This window comes from Cheilinus undulatus, linkage group 6, assembly GCF_018320785.1.
Source record: "Cheilinus undulatus linkage group 6, ASM1832078v1, whole genome shotgun sequence".
NCBI classification, from domain to species: Eukaryota; Metazoa; Chordata; class Actinopteri; order Labriformes; family Labridae; genus Cheilinus; species Cheilinus undulatus.
The window spans coordinates 29475652-29488569 of NC_054870.1; the positions used below are offsets into that span (position 1 = coordinate 29475652).

Sequence of the window (12918 nt, forward strand, 5' to 3'; positions counted from 1 at the left end):
GCTCAGGCTTTTGGTATCTTTGATTTTTGTTAATTAATTTGGGAGGAAGTTGTATCGGGGAAAAAGAGAGGGACAAATTCTGATTGTGAGCATTTCAACTCACTAAGTCTACTTCTGCCCTCTTGTGGTCAAAGAATAAACTACATTCTGATTTGGTTCCATGTGTATGGAAGTATGCATTGGCAGAATTTTGCCTTCTAAAGCATAAAATGAATTTATATTATGAAAACAATACATGTTTAACTGATGGTGAGTTTAATTTGTTACAGTTATGTTTTCTTAAAATCTCAATCTGTTCTGAACTCTAAAGGACTAGAAATGGATGCAAAGTACATGATCTTCAAAATTATGGTTAAGTATAGCCCTTAAGTACATGAACTTCTAACTGCTTGTTATTTATGCCTCTAGATTTATGACGTGTGATTCAGTTTACAAAGTGATTTTTAAATCCTCTTAAATCAGTCAGAGAAGGGGCTGAGATTCACGGCTTCAGTCTTCACATGTACAGTCTCCCGTGGCCTCTCTGTGTAAATCAGAAGTGGGTAGTTTCTGTTCCCTTTATACCATCTTTACATCTCAGCTCCTCATTGGACGGCACCAAGCTTTGGTGTGGCTTCATGGGAACCATATTTGGACCGTGGAGGGCTTTCAGTCACAGCCAAGACATCATTGCAGACTGCAGCATGGAGATCACACAGACCTCAACGGCGTCCATCTTTGGTTCCTCACAGATGAGGTTGTTTTCATCTGTGGATTTTCCCACCGTTTCTCGCCTACGTCCGTGTGATCCCCTCAAGTTTCCACATAATGGATCTGAGGAGGCCGTGTGCTCTCACTGCAAAATGATATGGTGCTTACATTTCTCGGTTCAGAGAGAAATGCACCCTCTCATTTAACGAAAGACAAATAGTCTACCTTGAATTCCAGGGTTACAAGGCTCTCTGTTTCCTGCCGTCTGTGCCTTGACAGGAAAAAGCCGCTCTTCACCCTTCTGTACTCTCTTTAACTGCCATTTTGGATACAGAGGCTGATGTTACCCGAGCTCCAGCACACCACAGGAGGCCTCGTCTACATCCCCAAGCATCCAGCTTCACCACTTAAACCAAGACCAGTTACTTGAACACTGTTCCACCCTTAATCAATCCCATTGTTGAGAGGAGTTTTGTCATCCTGATTCAAGTCAAGTTGTACTTTACATTCAGCCAATCTTTACATGCATTCAGCCAATTCATAGTTTATAATAAAGATCTGGACTGCAGTCTAGACCTAACACTAATGCATTACATTTGGGATGCACGATATCACAGGCACATTGCTGGTATATATATAAAAAAATTCAAGCAGTGCAAACAGTGCTTTAATGTTATTTAACCTTGCTGACCCCCCTTTTTTCCCAAGATGCAGTGTGTAATATCTGGAATAACAGCAACATCTAACAGTCAATTCTGGGTTAGGCTTCTCATTTCTGTTATGGAAACTATGGCAAATGGTGAAATTAAAAACAAAAAGATGTGTAGCTTTTATTTGGTCCCTTCTGTGTTACCATAGAAACATGTAAAATGCAAAAATCAAAGATGGCAGCACCCCTGGGCCAGACCCTCCCTATGTATGAATAAAAGACTCATCCCAAGGTCATAAAAATAAATAGGTGATTAAACACTATTTCAGATAGGCCTACTTATAAATATTAGGTTCCATTTATGCAAATGCTTCAAGGCTAAATATTATACACTCACACTGAAGTGAAATGAGGCATTAAGGAGCAGTGGTGTGCTTATTTTATATCACTGTGGCTGCAGAGAGACAATGCAGAGGACAATAAAGATGCAATAAAAATATGAATGAACTTACAGTGGACCTAAATTAATCATGATCAATGCATCAATGCTGATAGACCTGGTTTTAATCTACTAAATAGAGTTTAAAAAGTGATGAAATGGAGCAGTGCTTCCCAAAGTGAGAACTGGGGCCCATCTAGTCATTCACAGCAACTAAAAATGATAGAAATTAAAGTAATGAAGAATGTGTTTTGTATTATGATAAAATACTTGATGATATGTTATTACTTAAGTCTCTGAAGTAACCAAACACAGTCAGAAGTTTTAACTTGTCACCTTCTTGTTATTTCTTTGTTGCCTAAAGTATACATCCGGTGTCATGGTTTAACTAGTGTTGGATTAACTGGTGACTCTTAAACAGTGTTATTATTGTACAATGCCACTTGCTTCTCAATTCTAACAGTGTCTTTAGAGACTGGTTTTGGTGGGCCCTAGAACATTTTCAAACTGGGCCACAGCATACTGAAGTTTGAGAATGGCTAAAAATAGCATGTTGACTTATTTTGATTTGTCTCATATTTGTTAACTGTACTCATTTGTCGTGATTTTTACTTATATTGAGAGGTACTGTGCCATCCCTAGCTAATAAGAGATCACTTTAGTTTGGATCTTTAAAACATTGTTTCCCTAAATCACGTGGTACAAAATGTTGAAAATGAAAAACGTGTTTTGGTCATTGTTTGATAATTTACACTTTATTTGGATTTGGTATTTAGATGCCCCAATTCGATTATAGTTATGTCCCTGCCAGATGGATGCTTATAACCCACAGAGCTGCAGAAGATCATAACAAATGGATAAATCTAGTTATCCCACAATTGTCCAATTAGAGCATATTTGGCTAAATGAAAACACTTTATTAAGTCCACAAATCCCACAATCTACTCTGCTTCTTTTCTTTATTTTGCACCACTGATTTTCCTAAACAGCCAAAAGGGGTTGTTTGAATGCCAGGCGTGACTAATTCATAAAGAGGAGCCTGGTTTAAAAGGCCCTGCAGGATGTGTAGCAGGGCTGTGCAGCATATAAAACATCTGGGCTGCTCTACGGGGGTTTTAATTCTGTTTCATTTGTTTGCATATAATCAGGGTCACCGCCAATGTCAGCAAAACACTGGCAGGATTGAGTGCACGTGAACTTCTCAACCTCACTCAGAGGGAGGCAGAAGAAGGAAGAATTTACGCACAACTTCTCTTTTTTTATGACACAGCTCTTAATCAAATATAGCGCCCACAGGATTTTTAAGCAGCTTTTCAGTCACGAAAACGCACCAATCAGCAGCCTTGTTGTGATTATCTAGAAAGCGAGCTGTTCCTGTGATGAAGTGCCAGAAAAAAACGTGAAGGCGCGTAATTGGTTACGCAGTGGAGTCTCTGTTAAATGCCTCTCCAGCTGAAGTGACTCCCCCCTCTGTCTGCACTACTGAGCTCTCTCATCCCATAACACTGCAGAGAGCGCACTGTTGGAACTCTTAAACTTTCTTTTTAACTTTTTTTTTCTGTCTTTAGTTCGAACAATATGATTTGGTTTCTGTGCGTAATCGCTGCCTTTGCGTCCGTGCCAACACACGCGCAAATCAACAGCCGGTATGTTATCGGATGTCCAGCTCGGTGCGACAAGTCGATGTGTCCCCGGGTACCAGCGGACTGCCCGGCGGGACAAGCTCTCGACGCCTGCAACTGCTGCCCGGTGTGTGCGCTCGGAGAGGGCGAAGCGTGCGGCGGCAGCGGGAAGCTCGGGGACCCGGTGTGCGGAGAGGGGCTGGAATGCTTGGTGTCCGGCGGGGTGTCGTACTCCGTGACGGTAAGGAGGAGAAGTAAGAGCGGGACTTGCGTTTGTAAAGACACTGACCCGGTTTGTGGGAGCGATGGGGTGTCGTACCGGAATATCTGCGAGCTGAAGAGGGTGAGCCGGCGTGCGCAGAAGCTGCAACAGCCACCTGTGCTCTTCATTCAGAGGGGAGCCTGTGGGAAAGGTAAGACTTAAAGTCCTAAACCAGACTTTGAAGGGTCAAAAAGAAGCCAAAACCAAGTTGGGTGTGATAATAATCTTGTGACTTAAACCATAATTATACTGTATTTGGAGTGCTTTCACACGAGTTAAACTCTTCTTTTAACACCAACATCTTATCATTTTAGATCAGAAATCTTCAATTTAGTCACTGCATGCTCTGATTGGCTACACTAAATCTGCTTTTTTGCATGCCTGTGTGCTTCTCCTTCACTTTTCCACCAGCTCCTCTCCATGTCAGAGGGTTGATTTCCTCACACATGTTTTAGTTTACAGCTGCATTCAGTGGCACACATGCCCAGACAAACAAAGAGCCACCATTCACAATTGTCTCTCCTCCTGTTCCCTGCATTACAATTAGACTGGATCAGAGAAGTATTTCTGACTTCTGCCTTGTTCAATGAAGTCATGCAGCTCTGATGTAAAAGCTTGATGGAAGGATTTTCTCTGGCATGCATAACCTGCAAGTCACATGGCCCAAATCCGCTTGATTGTTTTTACACAGCCAGTTCAGGCCAGTTCATGCTGTCTGCAGAAAGCTATTTTTAAAGCCTGATAAGTTAGATAGAAGCTGATATTGAACAGCACAGAGGTGATGTATTTGCAGTAATTGGTTTATGTGAGTGTATCAGAATGGAGCAGAGTCTCACCGGAAAAAGTATTTCAGCCTAATCAGTAGAGGGACATAATATACAGACATCATTTTTCACTGCTGTACACTTTAATCAGTGAGCCATTTATCATCATTAATGCTACATATGTGAAATATATCTTAACATGACAGCTCAGACTCAAATACACACACTTGTGCTCCATAATCAGTTACACACTTACAGAAACAACCTGAAATTTACTGGAATTCACAGGGTGACCTGCATATATGAAAAAAAATAAATTACATTAATTTTATGCCGATTATGCTTCCTGAATTAAGAAGTTTTTTTTAAAAAGCTCTGAGGCTGGGTTGCCATGGCAGCAGGCTAATCAAGTCAACCCAGACATCTCTCTCCCCAGTGGCATTTTCCAGCCCTCTCTGGGGGATTCTGAGGTGTTCCTAGGCCAGATGAGATATAAAATCCCTCCAGCGAGTCCTGAGTCTACCCCAGGGTCTCCACCTAGTAGGACACACCTAGTAGACCTCCACAGGGAGGCGCCCAGGAGGCATCCAAAGCAAACGTCCAAACCACTTCAACTGGCTTCTTCTGTCGCAAAGGAGCAGCGGCTCTACGTGGCCCATGATGATGGGCGAGGGTTGGAACAAAGATTAACTGGTTAATTGAGAGCTTTGTCTTCCGGATACTTGAACTCCTTCACTTGAGGCAAGGACTCGCTCCCCACCAGGTTCCCCTGCTGTTTTCTGCCAGAGAACCATAGCCCTTGACTTGGGGGTGCTCATCGTGAGCTGCTCCACCTCATCATCTGCAAAAAGCAAAGATGAAATTCTGAGGTCCCTGGAACAAAAACCTTCTCACAACTGCGCCTTGAGATCCTGTTCTTGAAAAACACAAACAGCATCGAAGACAAGAGGTGGCCCTGGCGGAGGCCAACACCCACTGGGAATGTGTCTGACTTCGTGCTCAGGATCCAAACACAATTCTCACTTTGGTCATAAAGGAACGTGATGGCTAGCAGCCCTGGGACCCCATGCTGTACTCAGTACTCCCCACATGAACCCCCGTGGGACAAGCTTTCTCAAAGTCCACAAAACACATGTAAACTGGATGAGCAAACCCCCACGCTCCCTCAAAAAGTCAGGCAAGGGTAAAGAGCTGGTCTACAGTCCCATGGCCAGGACGGAATCTTCATTGTTCCTCCTGTATCCGAGCTTCGACTATCAGCTGTTGTCTTACGTCCAGCCTCATTATATCACTGTTTTCTTCAAACGTGTGGTTCTGACATAATGAGGGAGAAAAGCTGTTAAAAAGCGGCACTGCAAGCACACAGTGAAATACTGCAGCAGGTGTCAGGAAAAGCAGCAAATATTAAAAGGTGTTTATCAGTTGTAATGCAAAGTTAACAAAGTGTGCGAACAACATTGCAGACTGTAGTCTGTTAACAGACTGATGTGCTCCAAATAAGCTGCATATTGAGTGCACAGTGATATCTGTGCGTCTGCTCCTCATCCTCACTGCTCAGTTTCTCATAACACTAAATAGGCCACACATGCTTCCATGTTGTGCTCACCAGGAGCCAATTTGAAGAAATTTCTGTCATGAAAACAACTCAGAATTGTAGTTAAAAACTTTAATTATAAAAGCCAGCTTTTACAAAATGAGGTTTAAGTCAGGCTCAGTTTAGGGTTGCGTTCTGGTCTGAGGAGTTAGACATTATGGCCCTGTCCTACCCCCTTTTCCTGCTATGGTCACAGATTGTCTCAGCTTGACTTCACATTAAATTTTACCGAAAGGCAGCTGGAAAAAATCTGGTACATCTGTGGTAAAAAATGAATTCACTTTGAAAATTTCAGGAAATTTTCTGGAGTTTTGTGTGACTGTGGAACTGACATTGCACACGTGAGACCGCATGTGGTAAAGACATTGTATCATTCTCCACTTTGTGGTGTATGCATTTTACATATGTCCATCTAAAGCATGCACCACGTGTGCTTTTTCAAAACTCCTGAATGAAGAGCTTCAACACCTGCTGCCTCAAAGACCAATAACCCCTCAAAGCTTGGAAACTTACATCCCACAACCCCCCATCCCCTTCCTCTCTCTTCTTTTCCTCTCTGTCTCTGTGATTCTGTTGTCGCTCATAAATCACGCTCACTAGTCACATGAAGGAATGCCTGGCACAGATTCAAAGCCATAATTCCTTGTCTGTTGAAGGCAGGCAGGAGACACACGAGGAAAACACTAAATTAGTAACCGGTATTTTTTGGGGAAAGGTTTATACAGAGATCAAAAACCGTGTGGGCACGTCGGTAGTGCAGACAGTATCACCACATTTGTTTGTAAGTCGTGTAAGCAACTTAAATGGTCAAGAAGTCATTCACAGACAGCTAACCGTGACTGAAAGAGAGCGAGGCTGTGGTGAGTGCTATTGATTTTCCAGGAAAAGTTTCAAAGCTGCAATAAAACAAGTCACATTTCATTTGGTGTATTGGATAAGCCTCTGTCCAAGCTGTTGGTAAATAATAATGTCAGTATCAGCATCTCTAAATCAACACTGGCATTAGATGTGATCAATGCTGCAGACTGAGAACTGCAGCCAGCACTGCAAAAAAACACACCTCCCCCTCTGAGTGTCTTTAACTACCCTTCCTTTTGGCCCCATGTTAAGAAAACATATGCAAGTACACTTTGCATGATGTCATTTTGTGTCTGGACTGTAAAGATTTTGATTATGCAAGCTGTTCATCTTGGCAGGGAAAATTAGGTCAAATATTTCTGTGACCTGGGGGTCATATTTGTTTAAAACGACCCAGTTTTTATGGTATGTTTTTGGCAATTTCAAGCCTTTATGGTTGTGATAATGGAACAACTCACAAGAAAATGTAAAGTGAAAGATAGGAATGTCATCAATCTACTCACAGTGCCCCATAATGACAAAGTGAAACAGAACTATCTAGGGAGAAGGGTCTTAGTAAGAGAGGCAACCAAGAACCTGATGGTCAACCTGACTGAGCTCCAGATCCTGTGTGGAGATGGAACAAAGTTCCAAAAGGACAAACATCACTGCAGCCCTTCACTGAGGTGGGCTTTATGGCCGAGTGGCTGGATGGAAGCCTCTCCTCAGTGCAAAACACATGAAAGCCAACTAAAAGTTTGCAAAAGAAGCACCTGAAGGACTCTCAGACTGTGAGAAATGAGATTCTTTGGTCCGATGAAACTGAGATTGAACTGTTTGTCCTCAATTCTAAACATTATGTGTTGAAGAAACCAAACACTGCACATTGCCCAATACCATCCCAACAGTGAGGCATGGTGGTGGCAGCATCATGTTGTGGGGTTGTTTTTCAGCAGCAGGGGCTGGGAGACTGGTCAGGATTGATGGAATGCTGAATTGAGCAAAGTACATAGATATCATCAATGAAAACCTGTTTCACAGTGCTCAGGACCTCAGACTGGGCCGAGGGTTCACCTTCTAATATGACAATGACCCTAAGCACACAGCCAGTACAACCCAGGAGTGGCTTAAGGACAATTCTGTGAATGTCGTAGAGTAGCCCAGTAAGAGTCTTGATGTGAACCCGATCTAATATCTCTGGAGAGACCTGAAATGGTTGTCCACCAACAGTCCCCATCTAACCCGACTGAGCTTGAGAGAATCTGCCAGGAAGAATGGCAAAATTTCCCCAATCTAGGTGTGCAATAACCTGCCACGCCAGATGGATGTGTTTCACACATCCATCTGGTCAACCTTCTATAGACAGAGTTTGGGAAAGGGCAGAACCTTTGAAAAAAACTCAGACGGTGATTGGATGAACGTTCTGTCTGTCACATCTTTACGGACCAATCAGAGCAACAAAACAAGACGTAGCCACTACCGAGGCTGCCCCGCGGAAGGAGTAAACTTCATAGAGAGGTGAATAACGCAAATCATGGCGACTGTAGACATGTCAGTACACGACTTTTGTCATTTTTTGAAAAGAAAACAACTCACTGCTTTTCTTTGTTCTTTTTTACACGAAGAAATATCATCAAGTTCTGAGGAAACTGGCACTTTAGCTGCATCCACGCTAATGTCTTCCACCACAATTGCACTGGCTTGTTGCTGCTTGCTTATGTCATGACTCCACCACGCCCGAAAGTACTGCCCCTAACCGGGCTCAAACGGTTCAGATGGGAGCTTTGCAAGATGAATTTGCCAGTGAGAAACACGGAAACAGGCGAATCTATCTGCTTTGCAAGGTTAGGTTGCGCAAAGCTTGTTGCATCATATTCAAAAAGACTTGAGTCTGCAGTAGCTGCCAATGAGGATTCAACCAAGTCTTGAGTAAAGGGCCTGAACACTTTTGTCGATTTGATATTTCAGTGTTTTCTTTTTAAAAAAAATCTGCAAGAAGAGCTGTTTGAATTTCAATAATTGAAGCATCAGGCTGCAACAAAATTGAAAAGGGGAAGGGGTCTGAATACTGTCTGAATGCACAGTAAATTGCATCTTGACCTGGATGTTTTTAATTCCACCTATTTGACACTTGAAAAAAATTGCTACATTTTTAATAGGTAGAACAATTTGATTTAGCCCATTACAGAACATGACCCATCTTTTATTTAATTGCTGTTTAAAAGCCTCAAGTCAGTAGTTATGACTGTCATCATGATGGTAATTGTCCTTGTCTGGATGAAAGAAGGAGAGTAGTGGTTGGTATGCTAACACAAAGTCATGAAAATAAACTTAGAAATGCTCATAGCCAATTCATTTAAAGGGCAACTATAGCACAACGATGGACATCATGCCATAATCAGTGATTTAAGTTGACTGACGTGACACAGAGCAGACAACTGGATAAACCTCAAAGTGGCGATGTACAACTTAGATATCAATACGCTGGGCTGGAGGGTGGTGCAGGGTAGACCTGTTGCCTCACAGCATGAGGGTTGCTGGTTTAAATCCACATCGGACAGGGCTTTTCTACCTTAAGATAGCATGTTTTCCCCATGCATGTGCATTCTCTGTGGATACTTGTGCTTCCTCCCATCGTTTAGAAATTCGCTTGCTTGGCTAATTGGTGACCTGCAGGTGTGAATGTGAGCCCTGTGATTGACTAGCAACCATGCTAGAGTGTAACCCACCCTGTGGTTAATGAATGGTTAGATAGATGAATTAAAAGCATGAGCTGTTAAAACATCTAAAAGAATTAAGCAGCAGATGCTAAAACTGTTTTCATTTTGCTGTAATGGTCTTTTTTTTTTTCTTTTTTTTTTTTTTTTTACATGGGTGCTATTAGGGTTATACCCGTTTCTGGAGCCAGCCTATAGTGACCTGTTTAAGAACTTCAGTTTTGGCACTTCTTTATTCCTGGATGCTGTTTTTTGGATCATTTCTTCCAAATAAATCAGTTTAATCAAGTTGAAACCAATTATAATGTGTAGCTGCTGAGTCACTGCACTGCTCTCTCTGGCTCTGCTGGCTGATGTAACAGAATGCACTCTGTGACTCCAGCTACCGACATGTGCTGAATGTGCACATTTTTCTCTGACTTGTCTGAGCCACTCATAATATTACACTGCCATCTTCTTCCATGTGCCTTTCATTTTTATTCTTTTCTTTTCTATCTGTCTGTCTTCTCTCCTATATCTGCTTGTTTGTCTGCATGTTTGTCTGTCTGTTTCCCTCATCATTTTTCTTTCCCACACATTCCTATTATTCCTTCTCTTTCCATTTTGCTGCAGCGCTTTAAATACCTTTCCATAAATCACATATAATCCTGCATTAGCAAAAACATGTACTATATATCTTCTGCCACCAAATCACATAATGAGGCAACCAAACCTAATAACCCTAATTTCAAAAAAGTTGGGACACCATGTAAAATGTAAACAGAAACAGATTGAAATGTTTTGCAAAACTAGTAAACCCTGGAAAAGACTGGAAAAGCAGGTGGTATTGATGCAAAACAGCTGGAGGAGCATTTTCTAATTAAGTGAATTGTTAGAAGGTCAGTACCATGGCTGGGTATAAAAGCAGCATTAAGGAAACGCAGAGTCTCTCAGAAGTAAAGATGGGAAAAGGTTCACCACTCTGTGAAAAACTGTGTCCAAAAATTGTGGAACAATTTCAGAAAAATGTTCCTCAGTGTAAAACTGTGAAGACTTTGAATATTCCACCATCTACAGTGCAGAATATCATCAAAAGATTCAGAGAATCTGCAGGAATCTCTGTGTGCAAGGGACAAGACTGAAGGCCAGTACTGGATGCTTGTGATCTTAAGGCCTTTGGGTGGTACTGCATTAAAAACTGGCATGATTGTGTACTAGAAATCACTGCATGGACTCAGGGACACTTCCAAAAATCGCTGTGACAATGTACCATCCACAAATCCAAGTTAAAGCTTTATAATGCAAAGAAGAAGCCCAAAAAATGCCGCCGTCTTCCCTGGGCCAAAGCTCATAGGCAAAATGGAAAACTGCTCTGTGGTCCGATTAAATCATACTTTGAAATTGTTTCTGGAAATCACAGACGCTGTGTCCCAAGTACTAAAGAGGAGAGGGACCATCCAGCTTGTCATCAGCACACAGTTCAAAAGCCTGCATCTCTGATGGTAGGAGGTTACATCAGTGCCTATGGCATGGGCAGCTTACACACATGTAAAGGCACTATCAATGCTGAAAAGTATATAGAGGTTTTAGAGCAGCATATGCTACAATCCAGACATCTCTTTCAAGGAGGGCCTTGCATATTTCAACAAGACAATCCTAAACCACGAACTGCATCCATCACAACAGCATGACTTCACAGTGGAAGAGGCCAGCTGCTGAAGTGGCCTGCCAGAAGTCCAGAACTTTCACCAATAGAAAACATTTGGCGCATCACAAAAGGAAAAAATGTGGCAAAGAGGACCCAGGACTGTTGAGCAGCTCAGACAAGAATGGGACAACATTCCTCTCTCAAAACTTCAGAAACAGGTCTCCTCATCCTCCTTTTGTTAAGAGAAGAGGAGATGCTACACAATGGCGAACATGGCCCTGTTCCTACTTTTTGAGGTGTGTTGCTATCAAATTGAAAGTGAGCTTGTATTTTTGATGAAATGGTAAAATGGTTCAGTTTCAACATCTGATTTGTTTTTCTATTGTTAATAGAATATGGGTTCATGAGATCTGCAAACCATTGCGTTCTGTTTTTATTCACATTTTACAAAGTGTCCCAACTTTTTTGGAATTGGGGTTGTATTTGGTTTCTGGTTTTCTGACAACAAAAAGAAGAAGGAAATGGTTTCTGTGATGTGGAAACTGTCCTCTCTCCGATATGTTTGTGTGGCTTTGTTCAATGTTTCCACCCTTAAATTAAGTTCCTGATGGAAAGAAAGCTTTTATTGCATTGAACTTTAACTAAAATAGGACAGATTTTGAAATGGAAAAATTGGTTAGTTGGAGTCACAGAGCTGCACAGTGGGCCATCTCTGAGTGCTGCCAGTGTGTCTTAATAACAATACAAACATCATCAAAGCTCTAACAATCAATCTTCTTGACTGCAGAGAGCAGAGCCTCATTAAATCTGCATAAATCATGCTCTTTAACTTTAGTGTCCTAACATTGACATCATTAAAAACGTGCATTAGCCAAAATCAGTGATTTACTGGTTTGTTTTATAATCATTGCAAAGTGGCTGTTCCTGTTCTCAAAGCATAATCCTGTTTAGCAGAAGAAAAACTGTGTTAATGTGAGTGTCAGTGCATGCAGAGGAAAAGCTGAACTTACTGTATTCACATTTAGTTTTTCCAGTCTAGGGGAAAAGAAAAACAGCTTCCGTTTGCTGCTGCCAATAAAACAGCGGGTACTATGTATGGGAAAAGAGAAATAGAAAAGAGGCTGAGATCTTGAGCGGGAACTCTTGTGGTGAAGGTCAATGTGCAGTGGAGGGAGGGGGTGATGGGTAAACACACCAAAGAAGATAGCAGACAACTGACTGTGTATGAAAGAGAGAAGGTGATTGACAGAAATATAAGGCCTATATTTGAAACCTCCCTTGTAAAATTGTTGTTTGAATGCTTGATTTGGCTTAAGGAATGCTCTTAAGACATCTGCATTTTATTAGCTTATACTTGACTTTATTAGAATATGTATGAGTTGCTCAACAGGCAAAGGCGTGCTTAATTGGTACTCATACTCTTTATCAGTATGCTTGTCAAGCTGTAGAGCTCAAAAAGAAAGAACCAAGCAGTTAAAAAAATAAAGCCGATGAAGTGCAAAAAAACACAGTTCCTTCTGTGTCCACTTGAGGCAGGCTGCCAAAGGCTCAGAAGTGCCATTAACACCCATGTTAAAATGTCTGTTTAAATGAAAAAAATACACATTTTTACTTACCTGACATGCCAGATGGATTTGTTTCACACATCCATCTGGAAAACCTTCAATACCAAGCATTTAGGAAAGGGCAGAGGCTTTGAAAAAAACTTGGAGTGTGA

At 41.7% G+C, this 12918-nt stretch overlaps 1 protein-coding gene across 1 annotated transcript in view; it reads left to right on the plus strand.

Annotated features, from left to right (window-relative positions):
• Window positions 1-3265: 3265 nt before the first annotated feature.
• The window catches only part of LOC121510726 (serine protease HTRA1A-like), a 47107-nt gene continuing 37454 nt past the window's right edge, over window positions 3266-12918 (plus strand). The window contains exon 1 of the mRNA XM_041788913.1: window positions 3266-3813. Coding sequence (XP_041644847.1) covers window positions 3357-3813 — 457 coding nt within the window. The 5' untranslated portion in view covers window positions 3266-3356. The remainder of the gene's footprint in view (window positions 3814-12918) is intronic.